The sequence below is a fragment of the Hemicordylus capensis genome, chromosome 5, assembly GCF_027244095.1.
Source record: "Hemicordylus capensis ecotype Gifberg chromosome 5, rHemCap1.1.pri, whole genome shotgun sequence".
NCBI lineage: Eukaryota > Metazoa > Chordata > Lepidosauria > Squamata > Cordylidae > Hemicordylus > Hemicordylus capensis.
The window spans coordinates 11,707,037-11,727,124 of NC_069661.1; the positions used below are offsets into that span (position 1 = coordinate 11,707,037).

Below are 20,088 nucleotides of genomic sequence, written 5' to 3' on the forward strand. Positions count from 1 at the left end.
TTTAGACTTCCTTGGCAACTCTCTCCTTGAAAAATGTATGCTGAAACTAATGACACTATGATCAACTGTTTCCTAAAGGTTCCATGACACTGACATCTCACACCAGGTCCTGTGCACCACTCAGGATTAAGTCCAAGGTTGGCTTCTAGCAGGTCAGTTCCATGACCAACTGTTCTAGGTAACAGCTGTTCAGTGTTTCAATCCCATGTCCTCAATCAATCGCATGTCCTCTCTTCATTCATTCAGAGGCTGGAGGGCCATCTGTCAATGATCCTGCAGCAACTTCTAATGCTAGTAAGATGGAATGGACTAGAAGTCTTAGTTAGAAGTCCTAGTTAGAGGATGGACTAGAAGACCATGAAGGTCCCTTTCAGTTCTAAAATCTCTCTATATAATTCTTGTAAATGTACCTGCGTTGCTAATCCCATAAGTGGCAGCTTTCGTGAGAGTTTGCGAACAGTCTGGGAATTAGCGATGGGGATGGATGGCCGGCCGGCGGAAAAGTGGTGGTTGGTGGGCTGGCTGGCAGGCCGAGAAGCGGCTGCTGCCCAGCGGGCCGTGGGAAAACTAGGGGTGCAGATGCTCTGCGCCAGGTCAGCTTGTTGTATAATAATTCTTCCAATATCTGAAGAGCTGTCCTGGAGAAAAAGTGCTTGTTGCTCCCCTGGACAGGACTCTGGCTTGAGGGATAAGGAAGGAGATTCAGGCTATGCCTTAGAAGGGATTTCCTAAGTGTAAGAATGGTTTGGCAGAGGAACAGTCCACCTCAGCTCTCCTTTGCTGACAGGGACAAAGCTTGGGGGGCTACTCTGCATTAAAAACATTTTTGGGGGGATGGAGAGGAAACAAACATTTTGGAGGGAGATATGGGTTATTAAATTTTTGGGGGGGGTGTCCGTAAAATGGTGAAGATGGGTGGCTCCTCAGGTGCTTAGAGGGGATCTGCAGCATCCCTGTTGCTGCAGGGTTTCCAACAGACCCGGCAGGCATCTGGAAGGGACGCTGCTGCTACGAACTACGACTATTCATTTAAGGCTTTTCAACTAAAGTTCTCAAAGTGGTTTAAAAGAAAAATCAACGTGATGGTTGCGTGCCCCGAACGGGTTCACACAGCCTAGAAAGAAAGGCACCACTGGAGGGACGCTATGTTGGGGATGCGACATATCAGAGAATCGCCGCTTTCAACGGCGCCTCTTTGCTCCGGAAGTGCTGCAGGGCAATCGCCAAGCCGCTTAGCTGCACAGGTCTCCTGCGGCGCGGAGCAAGGGGTGGACTAGAAGACCTCCAAAGCCCCTTCCCAACGGGTCTGCTCTGCACTTCTCGGCGTCATGTAGGCAGCAGGCAGGCACGTGGCGGGCTGCGAGCCCCGCAGGAGGCTCGCGCCCCAGCTGTGCGCCCGCGTGCCTAGGACACAACCCAGGGAGAGGCACACGCGCACGCGCGCGCTAGCTCTGCGGGGCTTCTTGGGCGGGAGCCCAGCTGCTCCCCGCCCGGCGAGAGCGCCGCGGGCGCTCCTGGACACCGCTGGGGGCGGAGAGGTGGGGCGTGGCCGCGGAGGCGGGTCCTCCTGGCGGCGGCGGCGGCGGCAGCTTTATTAGCGCGCAGGGCAGGTCCGCTCCGCACGTGAGGAGGCGGCCGGGAGCAGGAGGCGGTGGGGACGCTTGCGGCGCTCTCTCGCACGCTGCCCGCATTGCACTGACGAAGGGGCTTCCCCCGGCAAGGCTGCTGAGTCGAGCCTCCAGGCGGAGTCGCGCCCCCGCTCTCCGCCTCTTCCACCTCCGCCTCCGTCTCCTGCCGCTGCCCTGGCTTTCCCCGCCCCTCGCCTCAGCTCTGCCCGCCGCCTCCGCCGGCTCCTCAGCCAGCCCCAGGAGCTGCCCTGCAAAAGGCGCGCGCGCTGCTGCTGCTGCTGCTGCTGCTGCTGCTGCGACCAGGGAAGCCAGCCCGCTGCTGGACTGTGCAACGCGCCGCGCCAGAGCAAGGAATCCCGCCCCCCCGCCCCGCGCGCCCGTTTAAATTATTGGTGCTTTCTCCCCTCTTCCTTAACTTGGGGGGCGGTTTAATCCCTTTGGGGGGGCTGTGGTGCCTTTAAGAGTCTGCCCTCCCCACTCCTCCCTTCTCTCTCTCTCGCAAGAAAGTCACTCCGGGATGGTTCTCCTGTCACTGTGCTTAATAGCAGCCGCTTTGATGCAGTTGAGGACTTCAGCTGATGGACAAGTAAGTGGAAGCCCCCAGAGAGGCAGGCACGCCGGAGCATCCCTTCCCTCTGATCTCTCGCTGCCTCCAGCGACCTCTCTTAATTAATTCGATTCGAATTTTGTGTGTGCGCAATGAACCAGAAGTAGAAAGAAGTGTCGGGTCGTAATCGATCAGTGTTCTTTTCCTTGCAGTAGGGCATGTGGTGGTGGTGGTAGGAAGACAGCTTCAGCTCCCCACCCCCAGATGCACACGAACCACCTACTTTATTTTTCTTGGGGGGAAAAAGTCTCTCCCTGACCCGGTGGATTTGATTGTGTGATGATTTGTTTGGCTCCTGCACAGAATTACTGCTTGGCAAAGCAGCCCCGAAGTGCCGTGAGGTTTTAATTTGCAGAGTAACAGAAGAACTTCATTTGTTTCCAACTTTCCTTTTTGCTAACATGGCTTTTTTTCCTTTTCTTTTTGTAATGGGTTGGCTTGAGAGGGAGGATTGAATTGCATGCTGCTGCTTCTAGGAGAGCAGCTCGCTCAGCCAGCTTTGCAGCTGAAAACTCAGTCAATCCAGCAGGGGCTGGAGGCTGCTGGGGGCACTGAATGGATTTTGAACAACTTGCTGCTAACTTATTTGATTGGGGTGTGTGTTCTTGTTATATCTTCAAGTGGACTTATGTGGTGGATTGGGACCACTGTGACTGGGATTTTGTCACTAGCTTGCTAAAGCTTGTGTATGTGTAATGCAAGCAGGGAATTCTCCTGCAGAGGCTTCCAAGGTCCCTGTGTGCATTAAAGGGGCTTTTCCAAGAGACCTTCCCATTGGATCCTGCTATGCAGCTCTGAACAGCCACTAAGTGATTTCTTTCCTCTTGTGTACCAGTGCTACAAAGGGGGGGGGGGGGGTTCGCATGGCTGCATAGATATTGAGCTAATGTCTGCATGTACATACACATTTTGCACCACGGGGCAAAATATTCCCAAATCATTGGTTTTCTCTGTGAATAGTAATGGATGTGTCCATTGCTAATGTAACATGTGAATGCACTTTCCACCACTTCTGTATCTGAAGGGGAGATATGTAGGATGCAGTGTTCCCTCTAAGGTGTGTGCATGTGCACGCACTCACAAGTTTTTAAATGTCCGCTCAGTTAATTTTAGATTCTGCTCAGGTTGAATCAGGAAGGCCCCACTGAATGTATGTGTCTGCACACTGCCTTGATAACTACCACCCAGAACAAAACTCATTCCACACATAGATGAGAAAAATTAGGACACTGGTAGGATGGACCAGGATGTCTCCTTTGAAGGAAACTTTGCAACCTGATTCTTCCTTTCCCTTCCCTGTCTTTTAAAGGTAAAGTGTGCCGTCAAGTCGATTTCGACTCCTGGCGCTCACAGAGCCCTGTGGTTTTCTTTTGGTAGAATACAGGAGGGGTTTACCATTGCCTCCTTCCACCCAGTATGAGATGATGCCTTTCAGCATCTTCCTATATCACTGCTGCCTGATATAGTACTAGCGGGGATTCGAACCAGCAACCTTCTGCTTGTTAGTCAAGCATTCCCTGCTGTCTTTTACTGAATGCTTAAAACCTCATTCACAAAAAGAAGGCTCTTCCACACTCTTTTTTCACAATCCTTGCAATTTTCTTTTGAGCTCTTTTATGTTGGTGTGGAAAAAGCACACATGAATGAGGCTTTGAACACTTCCTTTTTCAAAAGATTGAATGGCTGGGGACAGTTCTTTGGTTCATCTTTTCTTCTTCACAGGGTATGCCACTTTTGCTTGTTCACAAAAGAGCTACAATCCTGGGAATAAACCTCATCGAGGAAGTGGTTGTGGCTTATTGGTAGAAAGCATGCTTTGCATATCCAAGTTCAGTCTCTGGCATCTCAAGGAAAGGCTAAGAAAGCACCCAGGTTTAAAACCCTGGAGAGTTGCTGCCAGCCAGTGTAGAGAGTCCTGAGCTGAAGGGTCTTCCTTGCCCTTGACTCAGGATGAGAACGTTTCATATGGGGCCCTGATCAGTATTATACTGGAGAGGTGGAATATCAATATACCGCTCTGGGCTCCTTGGAGGAAGAGCGGGATATAAATGCTAATAATGTTAATAATAAATAATAATAATATTTTAAATATAAATAATAAATAGGCTCATAAACACAGTGGGACTGACTTCTGCTTAAGCATACATAGCATTATGTTGTATCTGAATACCAAAAGAGATATTCCAGCTAAACGTTTTTGGTCCATAAAAGAGCACCTTATTCTTTCTTGCTAATAACATTTAACAGTAGCAAGACATTCTTGGCCAATGTTAGCATGCATCCTGTTTCACTTTCCACTCTTTTTCTGGTCAAATAGGTATTGCAGGTTTTGAAGCACTTCAAAAACCTAGTTGATCAGAAACTATAGCTAGGCAAAAGGAAAAAAGTGCACACCATAAAATAACAAGAGGTTCTTGAAAGAACTAATCTACCTACTTTCACTATAATCTTATTTGACAATTACCATCTTCACAGGTTAACGTACTTGCACCTCAAATGTTCATATGTCCACCATCTTGAATTGGTGAATGATACCATCATAAACTATGCTGTTGCCCCCACCCCTCACTTCACACACAGGTGATCTCATAAGCTTGTGTTTTATTTTTGTCTCTAGTGGACAGATCTCAGCAGAATATCACATGCTAGCTTTCTGCATGAACTTAGTTCCAGGACACACAAAGAGGCACCCATTTGACATCCTTTCTTCAATTCCGCACTGTCGCTCAGGTTGTGTTCCGAGACAGGAGCTATGCTTGCTGCTGTTCACTTCTGTAGGCCCACACTTATTCCTGGCCCTTTGATTCCAGAGCTATTAAATCTGGCAGCCTTGATCCATGTGCTCTGCTCTGTGCTGGTCCTAGGCATAGAAACAGGCCTGGAAAACTATAATTTTGAGAATGTGACTGTGGTGTGATAGAACTGTCATTGCTTATGGTATGTACATGCTAATGTCTCTTCTCCCGCCATCAATTCTGTTCAAAGAGGTTTTCCAGGTTTTTTTTAAAAGCACTGCAAAAACCTGTATACCTTGTTTGCTCAGAGATCACACTAACTGTGCCATCTTTCTCCATGATCTCAGGTTGTTGTTGTTCTGTTTGTTTTGGGAGGGGGGACCCCAGTGGCTTCTGCTTAACTTGACTTCCCTGGCATTGTGTCCCTGAGAGCTCTTGGCGTGCATGTTTGCTTGTCCTCTCACACCCTCCATCCTTCAGGAATTGTAGGTTTAATGAGCTTTTAAAAGGTATTTTCTTCAGCCACCAGACACTAATTTTTTGGCACAGGGATGCAATAGGATAGAATGGCCCATTCAGAAATCTGGATTTATTAGCTCAAGCTGTTTTGGTGAAACTTATTTATGGAGTCTTATTAGTTCATTGGGGAGCAGCCGTTGATTCACTTAAGGGCAATGCCATTCCTGGATGCAGGTGGAGACGGGAGGGGAGGAGGTAGCAGGCAGCAGCAGCTGTGTAGGACAAGCTAGAGAGACTGATTCAGCTGCTCTGAGCCATGTTAGCAGAATGGAGCCTCTATATGCAGAGGCAGTATACCTCTGAACACTAGTTACTGGAAATGAGCAATCGTTCCTGCCCTGCTTGTGATCCGTTAACAGTGATTGGATGGGTACTGTTGGAAACGGAATGATGGGCTAGAAAGCTTTTTTTGTTCTTAAATTGGTTGGTTCTGCTATATTCAGAAATGTACACTAGTTACGTTCATCCACCACCTGAGACCAGAAGTAAATTAACGTGTCTGTACTTGTTTTCTCTTTCCAGGCTTTTAAAGAAGAGAGTATTCAAAGAGGTAAGACCATTACATTGTATCTTGTTTGATATAAAAATAAAAGGTGCCAGTTCTGGATATCAAGAACAGAGGGACATAGGCAGTTGCCTTGTACGGAGTCAGATCATTGGTCCACCTGGCTCATTATTTTCTGTCCCACACTGACCAGCAGCCGTTCCCCAGGTTTTCCGGCAGGAGTCACTTCTAGCCCTACCTGGAGATGCTGCCAGGGATTGAACCTGAGACTTCCTCCATGCAAAGCAAATGCTTTAACGCTGAGACCAGTGGCTTTAAAACACCATTGCAAATCTGGCTGCTGCAGGCCCAGTGGTCAGGAAAATAAAAGCATGACAACACACTGAAATTTATAAGTATTGCAATGCCATTACCTCTTTTTCATCTTTAGGGATGTAGGCCTTGTCAAAACCACAATGAGCATTTGTTCCCCCATATGGTCCTGACTACCTCAGCTGGCTTCTGTACTAATTTTATTTATTTATTAAAGTCTGATTTAAATTTGTAAAATTGATTTTAAAAAAATATCTAATCCCATCTGCCCCACTTGCAGAATGCCCGTGGCACAGTGAATAAGGCACCATTGCCTGATTGCTGGAACCCTTGGCTTGAGACCCCACCTGCCTCTACTGCCTTATGAAGGCTCTAGTCCTCAGCTGTTTGGGAAGGAGGACTGGTCTTGTGGTAAAGGGGTGCCGTCGAGTTGCTGTCAGCTCCTGGTGCTCACAGAGCCCTGTGTTTGTCTTTAGTAGAATACAGGACGGGTTTACCATGGCCATCTCCTGTGCAGTATGAGATGTTGCCTTTCAGCATCTTCCTATATCCCTGCTGCCTGATATAGGAGTTTCCCATAGTCTGGGAAATATCCCAGCGGGGATTCGAACCAGCAACCTCTGGCTTGGTAGTCAAGTCATTCCCTCGCTGCGCCATTAGGTGGCTGGTCTTGTGGTAGTAAGCATGAATTGTTCCCTTTGCGAAGCAGGGTCTACCCTAATTTGCATTTGCACTACTTATGTGCATTGTCTGCTGTACGGGATTTCCCTTAGGACAGGGCTGCTCAACTTCGGCCCTCCTACAGATGTTGGCCTACAATTCCTGTAATCCCTGGCTATTGGTCACTGTGGCTGGGGATTATGGGAGTTGTAGTCCAAAAATAGCTGGGGGGAGGGCTAAGTTGAGCAGGCCTGCCCTAAAGTAATATAGAAAGCCACATGACCCCACTCCCCATTCCAATGTTTAAAGCCACAGTCTGTCATCCAGACTAAAGAAGTGTAGGCCAGAGAAACACATTGCTGAGGGTCAAGCAACAGTCTAGCACAGTGTTCCCAGAGCTCAAAAAAATATTTACATTCTTTGCACGAATGGAAGCATGGCAGACCTGCACAGAGGTCAGTGCTTCATTGATGCTAGGAGCAAACACACTTGGTTAGGATGTCAGCCATTGAGTTGATCAGGTAGAGATAAATAAAACACATTTTCCTTTTACATTAGGATGAGATTGCTTGTTCCTACTTAGTTTTTCAAACTTGGGTTTTAGATTGGCAGTCTCAAACATAACTTCAAGCTTTTGGTTCTGAGTGACTACAGGGTTCACTTTGGAGCTGGCTTGTCTGGTGCAGCTCAGGAGTTCATAGCGGCCATGACAACTGCGACAACTATCCCGATTGGTTGCGGGGGCAGCACACACTGCTGATTTGGTCTTTTGCTCAGATCAGGGTGGTGTTCAATGGGCGGAGACTCCTAGAGTGTCTCCATTGTCATGGCTGGACCACCATCTGGTTAAGGCTGGTTTTGTGGCCACAACCCACATATTAGGATGGTCTGCCCAAGGAGTCTGTTGGATCCTAGAGGATTCCAAGAGGCCTTGGAGGGTGTTAGAGTTGGTTCTGCCGGTGATTCTGTCGATGCCCTGGTGGAGACCTAGAATAGTGTCTACTGCCCTGGTAAGCACCCTATTGCCCCTAAGCGCCTTCTCCGTTCTGCTTCACAATTGGCTCCATGGTATACTGAACAGCTACGGAAGCTGAAGCGGCAAGGGAGAAGACTGGAGCGTAAGTGGAGGAAGAGTGGACTTGATTCCGATAAGACACAGCATAAAGCCCATTTGAGGGTTTATTCTGTGGCAGTACGTGCAATGAAGAAGAGCTTCTATTCTGCATGTATTGTGTCTGCAAGTTCACGTCCAGCAGAGTTCAGAGTTCTGAGGGGATTAACTCAGGTTCCCTCCTCTCTGAACTTAGGTCTAGATTTTTCATTCTCCTGCTGTGAGGCTTTTAACAACTTTTTTGCAGATAAAATCTCCACATTCAAGCCGACTTGGACTCCACAGTTATGCTAGGGTCAATTTTAGAGGTGTCTCTGGCTTGAATCAAATGGATCAGTTTCCGTTAGTGACTCATAAGGATGTGGACAAGCTTCTTGGAAGTGTTCGGCCTACCATTGGTCCTTTAGACCCATGCCCAACATGTCTTATTACACCTAGCAGAGAGTAGTGGTGTGCACAGAACTGTCACTTGCTGGTTTGAAGGTGTGGGGGGGATAGCTTTAAGGACTGGGGAGGGTGCTCTTGCCCCCCCCCCCACTGCATTTCCCACACCAGTGTTATCATTGAAATTGGTCCCACAGGGTGGCAGCATACCTCCTTGCTACCCTGGTGTAAGTTGGACCGGAAGTACCCGGAAGTGCTCGGTGCACGTGCATGCATTGCAACAGTCCAACATTCACTGGGGTGGCAAGGAGGAAGCTGCCACCCCGTGGGACTGCTTTCAGTGACAATGCTGGCGGGGAAAACATGGCTGGGGGTGATGGGGGTGGTAAGAGCATCCTCCCTAGTCATTTAAAGCTATTTCCCCTGACCTTCGAACTGGCTGGACCTTTAAATCGGTTTGGAGGTCTGTAAAATGGCCTCCAAACAGGTTTGTGCACATCCATAGCAGAGAGGCTATTAGAGATGACCTAGTTGCCATCATAAATGCCTCACTTAGGGAGGGCAGGATGAATTCATGTTTTAAGGAAGCAATTGTGAGACCTTTGCTTAAGAAGCCTGCCCTGGAGCCTTCAGTGATGGATAATTATAGGCCAGTCCCCAACCTCCCTTGAGTGGGCAAGATAATTGAGAGGGTGGTGGCTGATCAACTCCATGCCGTTTTGGAACAGACTGATTATCTAGATCTGTTTCAAACTGGCTTTCGAACAGATGATTTTGGGTGGAGACAGCCTTGGTTGGCCTGATGGATAATGTCTACTAGGGAATGGACAGAAGTAATGTGACTTGGTTGGTTCTCTTGGACCTTTCTGTGGCTTTCAGTACTATCAACCATGGTATCCTTCTGGATCGTCTGGGGATTTGGAAATAGATGGCACTGCTTTGCAGTGGTTCCGTCCCTATCTCTCTGGTAAATTCCAGATGGTGTTGCTTGGAGATAGTTGTTCTCTGAAATGAGAGCTACTGTATGGTGTCCCTCAGATCTCCATCCTATCTCCTAATGCTTTTCAACATCTACATGAAACTGCTGGGTGAGATCATCAGGAGATTCGGAATTGGGTGTTCAATATGGTGATGACATCCAAATCTATTTCTCCCTGACATCATCATTAGGAAATGGCATACCCCCCACCCCAAATGCCTGCCTACAGGCAGTAATGGACTGGATGAAGGATAATAAATTGAAGCTGAATCCAAGCAAGACGGAGGTACTCATGGTAAGGGGTCATACTTTGAGGGATATGATATATCTTCCTGTTCGGGATGTGGTTGCACTTCCCCTGGAGGAACAGGTACATAGCTTGGGAGTGCTTCTGGATTCAGGCTTCACTCTGGTTTCTCAGGTTGAGGCTATGGCTAGGAGTGCTTTCTGTTGACTTGGGTTGATACAAGAGCTGTGTCCATTCCTTGAAGATAGTCATCTCAGAACTGTGGTACACGCTCTCTGGTACCTCTGGGCTCGGCTACTGCAATGTACTCTACATGGGGCTGCCTTTTTATGTGGTTCAGAAACTTCAGTTGGTTCAAAATGCAGTGGCTAGATTGGTCTCTGGGGTGTCTTGGATACACCATATTATGCCTGTTTACAGCAATTGCATTGACTACCAATAGGTTTCCAGGCAAAATACAAAGAGCTGGTGATTACCTTTAAAGCCTTAAATAGCTTGGGGCTGGCTTACCTAGGACAGTGATTCTCAAACTTGTGTCCTCAGGTGTTATTGGACTTCAACTCCCATAATCCCCAACCAAAGGCCACTGAGGCTGGGGATTATGGGAGTTGAAGTCCAATAACACCTGAGGACCCAAGTTTGAGAATCACTGACCTAGGAGAACGCCTTCTTCTGCATGATCCCCATAACACATGGAGATCATCGAGAGAGGTCCATTTCTGTATACCACCACCGGCTCATCTGGTGGTGACTCGGGGGCAGGCCTTCTCTATAGTTGCTCCTGGGCTGTGGAATGCACTCCCTATAGATATTCATGGTTAAAAATCTTTAAAGTAAAGTTGTGCCATTGAGTCGGTGTTGACTCATGGCAACCACAGAGCCATGTGGTTTTCTTTGGTAGAGTACAAGAGGGGTTTACCGTTGTCATCTCCCATGCAGTATGAGATGATGCCTATATTGCTATGGCACTTCCCATAGTCTGGGAAACATACCAGTGGGGATTCGAACCAGCAGCCTCTTGCTCCTTAGGCAAGTTACTCCCCTACTGCACCATCTTTGCCAGCCTTCCAAAGAGCTCTTGACACATTTTTTTCAGCCAGGCTTTTAGTAATCTCTGAATGTTTTAAATTTTTAAATTGCTGTTTTTAATAGCATTCTTGTTGGTTTTTGTGAACCGCCTAGAGCCTTTTGGAGTCAAGGAGTATATAAATTAAATGAATAAAGTAAATAAATTACAAAAAAATAGTCACTCATTAGAGCAGCAACTGCTGAAAACTCTTGATTCACACAAGGAGGAATCAAGTAAAGGGAGTCGGTATTTTGATGGCTTTCTCACTTAATTCTCTGTGCTCTGCTTGCACACTAATCCATAACCCAGGAAGAGCCACAGTCGAACGTAAAACTAAGAGCTGTTCCGACTTCTCTGAGGCATGGGGAGGTGGACAGGAGCTGAAAACCGCCTGGGCCCTCTGCTGCTCACAGGGTCAAGGGCAGCGCAGCAATGGCACTTCTCTGGCTAATCCCTAGATGAGCTCTAGTGAGTGCTTGCTGAGAGGGAACTCTCCCTGGTCCACCAGCCAAAGAAGTGCCGCTGCTGTGCTAGCCCTGGGATTTGTGAGCACCAGAGGAGTCAAGTAGTCTTTGGCATCTGTCTCCATCTGCTTCCTGTTGTCCTTGATGGTCCCCACACCTTGGGCATGTTGGGTAAGGCCTTTGCTTTCCTGACAGCACCCTCCGGAGTTATTTGGTCTGATTCAGTATATGGCAGCTTCTTATGTTCCTATGACTCAACCGACACTGGGCATGATAGCTTTGTAGTGAGCAGGACACCATAAAAATGGAGTGTCATAGGAAATGATAATGCTTGAATTTTTGGAGTAAATGCTTGTGGTAGCAAGCATGACATGTCCCCTTAGCTAAGCAGGGTCTGCCCTGGTTGTGTATGAAAGGGAGACTAGAAGTGTGAGCACTGTGTAAGCTATTCCCCTCAGGGGATGGAGCCCCTCTGGGAAGAGCATCTAGGTTCCAAGTTCCCTCCCTGGCCTCTCCAAATATAGGGCTGAGAGAGACTCCTGCCTGCAACCTTGGAGAAGCCACTGCCAGTTCGTGTAGACAATACTGAACTAAATGGACCAAAGGTCTCACTTGGTATAAGGCAGCTTCCTATATTTCTGTGTAACAGTTCTTGGACAATTCATTGAAGAGGATGTCAAAGATGCCTTCTGTAAGAGTGGTGGTGAAACTTAAGCTGGTTTTGTTTTGCATACATGAGCCAGCGTGGTGTAGTGGTTAGAGTGCTGGACTAGGGCTGGGGAGACTTGAGTTCAAATCCCCATTCAGCCATGATACTGGCTGGGTGACTCTGGGCCAGTCACTTCTCTTTCAGCCTAGCCTACTTCACAGGGTTGTTGTGAAAGAGAAACTTAAGTATGTAGTACACCGCTCTGGGCTCCTTGGAGGAAGAGCGGGATATAGATGTAATAATAATAATAATATGTCAGCTTCCGGGTTTGGTGTTGAAACTTATTGCCATGGCATAGTCAAGATTGTGTGCTTTCCTATAAGAATAAATCACTAAGCCCTTTGACACAGGTACAGAAATCAACTCTATTCTTTGAACAATTTCCATCTGTCATCTTAACTCAAATACGTAAATAGCCACTGTGCCCAGGATTACCCCCAGGAGACCAAGCAGGGAAGCTATTATATACTGGGAAGAAGTTGGTTCTTTTGTCATTGATGTAATGTACCACAAATGAGTAACACAGAGACTAGTAAAAATATTTGTGGGCCTGTAACTAACCATTTTTTTAAAGGTTTCCCCATGTTTGTGAAATAACTCATATTTTCTGCATCGCAGGGAAGTTTCCATGGGGTTCATAATTTGCATTTATTTGGTTCTGGGCAACTGGAAAACTTATCTTACTAAAAAGACAGGCTGCTAAGCCAGCTGCTTTTACGTTTTCAGGGTCTTTGACCCCTTAATATGGAAGGTCAACCCTGTTCTATGAAGCTCTCACTGGCAGAGCTTGCCTCTGAGACCCTTCAAAATGAGGGATGAGGGGATAGGTTCATGTGTGGATTGGTAACTGGTTGAAGGACAGGAAACGGAGGGTAGGAATAAATGGACAGTTCTCTAATGGGAGGGAAGTAAGTGGGACCCCCCAGGGATCTGTACTGGGACTAGTGCTCTTTAACTTGGTCATAAATGATCTAGAAGTTGGGATAAGCAGCGAAGTGGCCAAGTATGGCCAAGTCTGCAGCTAACACTAAACTATTTAGTGTAGTGAAATCCAAAACAGATTGTGAGGAGCTTCAAAATGATCTCTCCAAACTGGGTGGATGGGCGACAAAATGGCAGATACAGTTCACTGTATTCAAGTGTAAAGTGATGCATATTGGGGCAAAAAAGTCCAAATTCAGATATACACTGATGAGGTCTGAGATTTCAGGGACTGACTAGGAGAGGGATCTTGGGGTCATAGTGGACAGCTCAATGATGGTGTCGACTCCATGCACAGCAGCTGTGAAAAAGGCCAGTTCCATGCTAGGGATCATTAGGAAGGAGACTGAAAATAAAACTGCTAATATTATTTATTTATTATACTTATATCCCGCTCTTCCTCCAAGGAGCTCAGAGTGGTATACATGGTTATGTTTGTCCTCACCACAAACCTGTGAGGTAGGTTAGGCTGAGAGATATTTGACTGGCCCAGGGTCACCCAGTGAGTTTCATGGTTGAATGGAGATTTGAACTCGGGTCTCCCTGGTCCTAGTCCAACACTCTAACCACTGCACCACACTGGCTCTTGTATAATGCCTTATACAAACCTATGGTGAGACCACAGTTGGGAGTATTGAGTACAATTCTGCTCACCATATCTTAAGAAGGACATCGTAGAACTGGAGAAGGTGCAGAAGAGGGCAGCCAAAATGATCAGGGGCCTGGAGCACCTTCCTTATGAGGCTACAGTATCTGGGGCTTTTTGGTTTGGAAAAGAGGTGATATGATAGAAGTGCAGAAAATTACTCATGGAGTAGAAAGAATGGACAGAATTTTTTCTCCCCCTCATACCACTAGAACCAGGGGTCATCCCATGAAACTGAAGGTCAGGAAATTTAGGACCAACAAAAGGAAGTACTCTTTCACACAGCACATAATTAGTCTCTGGAATTGTCTGCCACAGGATGTTGTGATGGCCACTTTCTTGGATGGCTTTATAGGGGCTTGGACAAATTCATGGAGGTCAGGTCTAATAATGGCTACTAGTCTTGATAGCTGTAGGCCAGCTCCAGCCTCAGAGGCAGGATGCCTCTAAATACCAGTTGCAGGGGAGCAACAGCAGGAGAGAGGGCAGCCACCACCTCTTGCCCATGGGCTTCCCAGGAGGATCTGGTGGGCCCCTGTGGGAAACAGGATCATGGACTAGTTGGGTTTGATCCAGCAGAACCGCTGTTATGTAAAATGGTGGGCAACTTTTGCAATAGGGATGTACACGGACCATAGAGGTGCAGTCTGATGCCCGTGTGTGTGTGTGTTGCTTTAAGGGTAGAGGGGGATTGTACTTATCCCTCCTGCTGCTTTTTCCCCTCTGGTGCTCCATTTTTGAGTGAAATCTTTGGGGTGGCAGCGTTCCTCCCTGCCACCCCTGCCCCCTTGTTGACTGCTAAAAGCGGAAGTAACTTCCACGCATGCACCCGCTGCTGACGTGTGAGCCTCACAAATCACACACGCTGCGCATGCTCACTTGGAACCTTCTGCTCTTTCCAGAGCAGCTCCATCCCCTGAGGGGAATATCTTGCAGTGCTCACACATCAAGTCTCCCATTCAGATGCAACCAGGGCAGACCCTGCTTAGCTATGGGGACAAGTCATGCTTGCTACCACAAGACCAGCTCTCCTCTAAAGTTTAGTTACTTTTGACAGTTCCTTTATAGTATAGATATAAGTCAAGGGGATAAACATGAATAAAATAAAAACAATAATATTCTGTCTATTTATTAGATTTATATACCGCTCTTCAAAAATGGCTCAGGGCAGTTTACAACATGGTAAAAACAATTAAAACAAGTTAACAAAATCAAACTATAAAACAGAATAAAACCAATTAAACAATTCAAACAGCTAAAAAACCCTGGAAAATCAGGGCAGCAATTTAAAATAATTTAAAACAGTTTATCAGTCATTTAAAAACCCTGGAAGGCTAGACCAAACAGATTAATACACATTAAAACTGGCATCGAATGACAAAAATATAGCAAAATAAAACACACTTCAGAGGCAGTCTTTCTAAACAGCTTTCAGGGGGGGGGATATTTTGTCCTCTTGAAAGCAGGCAGTGGTCAGAGAAGAGAGCTGGCTTTGCAGTAGTGAGCATGAACTGTCCTCTTTGCTAAGTAGGGTTTGTCTTGTTTTGCATTTGGATGGGTGACTCCATGTGCATACTGTCTGCTGTAAGATATTCTGCTTGGGGCAGGCCTGCTCAACTTCAGCCCTCCTGTGGAGGTTGGCTTACAACTTCCATAATCTCCAGCCACAGAAGCCATTAGCCAGGGATTATGACAGTTGTAGTCCAAACACAGCTGGGAAGCCCAAGTTGAGCAGGCCTGCATTAGGGTGTGGGGCCATAACTCAGTGGTAGAGTTATGTAATGCTTGCAGAAGGTGCCCGGTTCCAACTCTGTCAGCATCTCTAGGTAGGGCTGGGAGAGACTCGTGCCTGAAATTTTGGAGAGCTGCTGCCAGGCTGTGTAGACATTACTGAGCTAGATGGACCAATGGTCTGACTCTGTGTAAGGTAGCTTCCTATGTTCCCATGGCCCAGGTACACCTCTTTGGGGAGGCTGTTTTACCATCTTGGTGCTATAACCAGAAAGGCCCTATCTGTCCTACTGCAACTCCAATGGCATGGAGTAGTAAAATCCCATGTAATAAATCTGTGGGAATGTTTACATTCCCTAGATATGAAATTTATTTATTTGCAGCACAAGCCTAGCTGAAGCCCAGTTGTAAAAGGCCCAGGTCTTTTCCAGCTGTTGCCCTCTACTTAAAGAATCATACACAGACCAAGAATAAAGATTTTTTTGAAAAACATTGATTTTATCTCATTGAGTTAAGATGTCAGTATGCAAACACGATCTGGATAGCAATATCAAACACATCAGATAGCATGCATGAATAAATGGGCTCATTTCATTGGAATAAAAAATGATATTCAATAATGTTTTCTCCTTTTTTTATGATCGCCTTATCTCAGCCAGGTAGTTTTTTCCTTTTTATTAATGATCCCCTGCGTGTTTGGTTCTGATTAATCCAGAGTCTTTATAAAGCTCCCACAGCCCCTTCACTATGCAGGTCTTTTGTCAAGTTGTCTTGTTCCTTATCTTTGGAAACATCCTGAGGTTTATCTCCTATCAGTGGGCATCTGGCTGACTTCAGCTGTGTTTTGCTGAGCCTTGTTCTCTATGGTCAACTAGCTTGAACTCACTCAGTCATGTCCAAAATGTTACAACCATTCTGCAGCAAGGCAAACAGAGGTCAAAGGGCTAGCTTCACTTTCTGTTTTGATCCTTACCAATCCCTCATGCTATATTAACGTGTATTGATTAAGCTTGGTGTGGATCTAAACTTGCCTTGAAATTGAACTCTGAGGAGCACTTTAGTAAAGGAACTGAGGTTACAACAGCTTCACACAGAAGAAGGCAATTCTTGAGATACTCTGATTCAATATTTAGTGTAGGGGTTCTCAAACTTGGGTTACCCAAGTTACTTGGGTTACTGGGAAGAGAGCTGGTCTTGTGGTAGCAAGCATGACTTGTCCCCTTAAGTTAAGCAGGATCTGCCCTGGTTGCATATGAAAGGGAGACTAGAAGTGTGAGCACTGTAAGATATTCCCCTTTGGGGATGGAGCCGCTTTGGGAAGAGCATCTAGGCTCCAAGTTCCTTCCCTGGCTTCTCCAAGATAGGGTTGAGAGAGATTCCTGCCTGCAACCTTGGAGAAGCTGCTGCCAGTCTGTGTAGACAATACTGAGCGAGATGGACCTATGGTCTGACTTAGTATATGGCAGCTTCCTATGTACCCAGTGTTGATGGTCTACAACTCCCAGCACCCTCACCCTCGATAGCCTTTGGTCCAGGTTTGAGAATCCCTTATTGATTTAGGCCTGCTCAACTTTGGCCCCCCAACTGTTTTTGGACTACAACTTTCATAATCCCCAGCCACAGTGGCCAATAGCCAGCAACTATGAGTGTTGTAGGTCAATATCTGCAGGAGGGCCAAGGCTGAGCAGACCTGATTTAGGGCTTTACAGACCAAAGTCACCCCCTTACAGGAAGCCCAGAAATGAACAGTCTAGGGCCATATCAAGCTGGTCAGAGACCAAAATAAAGAGAATGGGTTGAACTTAAAGTACAAGTCCCTGCCAAAAATATATATATATCAAAATGTATTCTGGCATCTGACCACCTGTGAAGTGCCCAGTTTGTTTGCCAAAATACAGTTGCACTCCCTACATCACTGAAGAGTAGAGCAGTCTGCAAAAATAGAGAATGTTGACCATCTTGGTGTGTCAAATCAAGGCAGTGAATTATGGGGCTGCGTTTTCCATGCTCATGTATAATTTAAGGCGTGGAGTAATTCCCATACATCATTGGATGACATTTTGCTAACAATACAAATATTTTTAGCTGTTGTGGTTAAAAGAAAATCATTGAAGTGGGAATAGTAGTTCATCCTGCAAAGCCTTCTGGGCTCATCACACCCTAGAATATCTGCTCTTGAATTCCACGTGGCATACAAGTCGGGAGGTGACAGAATACTGATAACTCTGACAAGTTTCTGACATGAGTTTGGCTTTCCAACTTAACAAAATGATGTTGGCCGACTGTTTTTAGAGGAGGCTGTATAAGCTTGCTCAATTCCCCTTCAGCATGAACCTGATGTAGTGGTGTGATGAAAGAGCCTCTCTCACTCTGAATCAACTGAAAACTCTTGGACCTCCTCTGGGGATTTATCATACTTTTCATCATTTGAAGAGGGGGAGGATGTATTTCTGTGCTTGCTACTTTTAACCCTTTTCATAATGAGACAGGGTGAGGCAGTCACCTCAGGTGTAGGGAGGGGTGCCTGACCCCTGCCACCATGGGCAGTCCACTGTTGCCACCTTACCTTTCTCCACTGGAGCATGATGTTCATCTCCCCCCCCCTTGACCCATGGGGGAGCACCTCTGCTTCCCCTCTGAGTGAGCTAGGAACATACTTACCACCACTGCTATGCTTCATTAGTCCTTGAGGAAACAAACTTGTTAGGGCAGGGTTTCTCAACGTGTGGGTCCCCAGATGTTGTTGGACTTCAACTCCCATAATCCCCAGCCCAGTGGCCTTTGGTTGGGAACTATGGGAGTTGAAGTCCAGTTACATCTGGGGACCCACACGTTGAGAATCCCTGTGTTAGGGTTAGCTTCCTTGATACATGATATATTTTGAGAATAAGTGGATTTAATGCTTACAGCTGTGTACCTGGGCCAGGGCATCTTTAAACTAAAATAAATCCCTTTGAGTTCAAAGTGACTTACTCCAAGTAAACATGTCTAGGATTGCAGCTTCAGTCTAATTTCAGCATCTAGCTTAACATCTCTAGACTCCCAGATTCTAATTTGTCCATCTTCCTTAAGTGTATTCTTTCCCCAGACGTTTAAACCAAGCACAGGACAACTGACTATAAACTGAAATTAGCTCTAATAAGGTCAACAAGATCAATGTGTGTGGTCCTGCTAAGCTGGTGTCTTGATTTGGTTTAAACATCTTTTGTTTTGCCCTTTCTGGAAATCCTGCTAAATACACTTATCTTACAAATGCCTCTCTTTCACCTAATTACATGTTTTGGAACACTTCCTATAAGAATACGATGTGCTCCCTTAAACGATTCCTTACAATGTGACCATTTTGCAACTGTAGCAGAAATTTTGATACAAGGAGATGAAATGAGAGCAATTAAAAAAAATTCTTATGCAGCACTCTGAAGCACTTACTTGAGTGTTTCATTGGAATTGATGGAATTCGCTGCCAAGTTTTAAGATTTGTGTGCAAGCATTTTCTCATCACTTCTTCTTTTTTAAAAAAAATTGCTATTAACAGTGCTTCAAACTAGCTAAGCAAGATGTTCTTGAAAGTGGATGGGCTGGGGGAGGGTTAAGAAAGATTATCAGTGGTCCCTCTAATTTTTTTCATCTGTGTGGAATGAGTTTTAAACAGTATCAAGGCACTGTGTGTACACCTGCATTCAGAATGGGGCCTTTGTGATTCAGCCTGTCTGGGATCTACAATGAACTGAGCAAACATCCAAAAACTTGTGAACGTGCACACATGTGCATGCCTTAGCAGGATCAGTGGAGATGATGCTTTTCTGCCAACAGATGCAACTGCATTTCCATAGACCAGGGTGGCCAGTTTGAATCTCTCCAGCTGTTATTGGACTACAACTCCCATCATCCACAGGAACAATAAGTTGTGGCTGGGGAGGTTGAGGAGTTGTAGTTCAATAAATTTGTAGCTGGGAATGATGGGGGTTGTAAGCTGAGTTTCCTTACTTTGGGAAGAAGGAAAGTAAAACAACTGTCCAACTTGAACTCCAGGCTTGATCCAGCTTTTCTATTTTCAAGCACTTTACTTGCAGCTTTCCATGAAGGTCCACAAGACAAACTCAAGAATTACAGCCCAAAGCAATGGGTTAGGGCTGGTTCAGCTTCTGTCTTATGCATCAGATAGAGTGATAGACAGACATTATCTCCTTCTGGGTCTACTCACAGCAGAGGAGCTACTTGATCACACCCACCAGCCTGAACCAACTGCTACACCCTGTGGTGGGGGTTACACAAGCAGCTTCACTGATCCTATGACAAAAGGAAAAGCAGGAACAGTGCAAGGATGGTTTATTGCAAAAACTAAGTCCTGAAGCATTGTGAGGTGAAAAAGCTCTTCCTCAGGGGAAAGTCTTCCTATAGCACAATGCAAAGTTTCACACAGTCTGTGTGAAGCTTTGCATTGTGTTATATGATGACTGCTTTTCCTTTTCACATAGGATCAAGCACAGCTGCCTGTGTAACCCCGCCATAGGGTGTAGCAGTTGGTCCAGTCAGGTGGGCGTGGTCAGTAGCTACTTTCCTATGAGTAATAAACCATCCACGCACTGTTCTTGCTTTTGCTTTCCATTGTTGGTGTGGTGCTTCCATTCTTGTTTGGTGTGTATCTATGTGGTATGTGTATAACCCAAATATCAACAGTAGCATAACGTCTTTAGGACCAGCAGAAAAATCACAAAATATTGAGCAAGCTTTTTGGTTCAGCAGAAGTCTTCTTCAGGCTCGATGTTACACAACACAAACAAAATAACAGGAAGACAGA

The 20,088-nt window shown here is 46.2% G+C and overlaps 1 protein-coding gene across 3 annotated transcripts in view; it reads left to right on the forward strand.

The window, feature by feature from the left end:
- The first annotated feature begins 1,523 nt into the window (after nucleotides 1-1,523).
- Nucleotides 1,524-20,088, forward strand: part of ADAMTS3 (ADAM metallopeptidase with thrombospondin type 1 motif 3) — a 175,210-nt gene continuing 156,645 nt past the window's right edge. The window contains exons 1-2 of one of the 3 annotated variants that reach the window (XM_053256803.1): nucleotides 1,524-2,214; nucleotides 6,012-6,039. In XM_053256803.1, coding sequence (XP_053112778.1) covers nucleotides 2,146-2,214; nucleotides 6,012-6,039 — 97 coding nt within the window. In that variant the 5' untranslated portion in view covers nucleotides 1,524-2,145. The remainder of the gene's footprint in view (nucleotides 2,215-6,011; nucleotides 6,040-20,088) is intronic. The other 2 variants (XM_053256804.1, XM_053256805.1) reach the window with 2 other exon arrangements.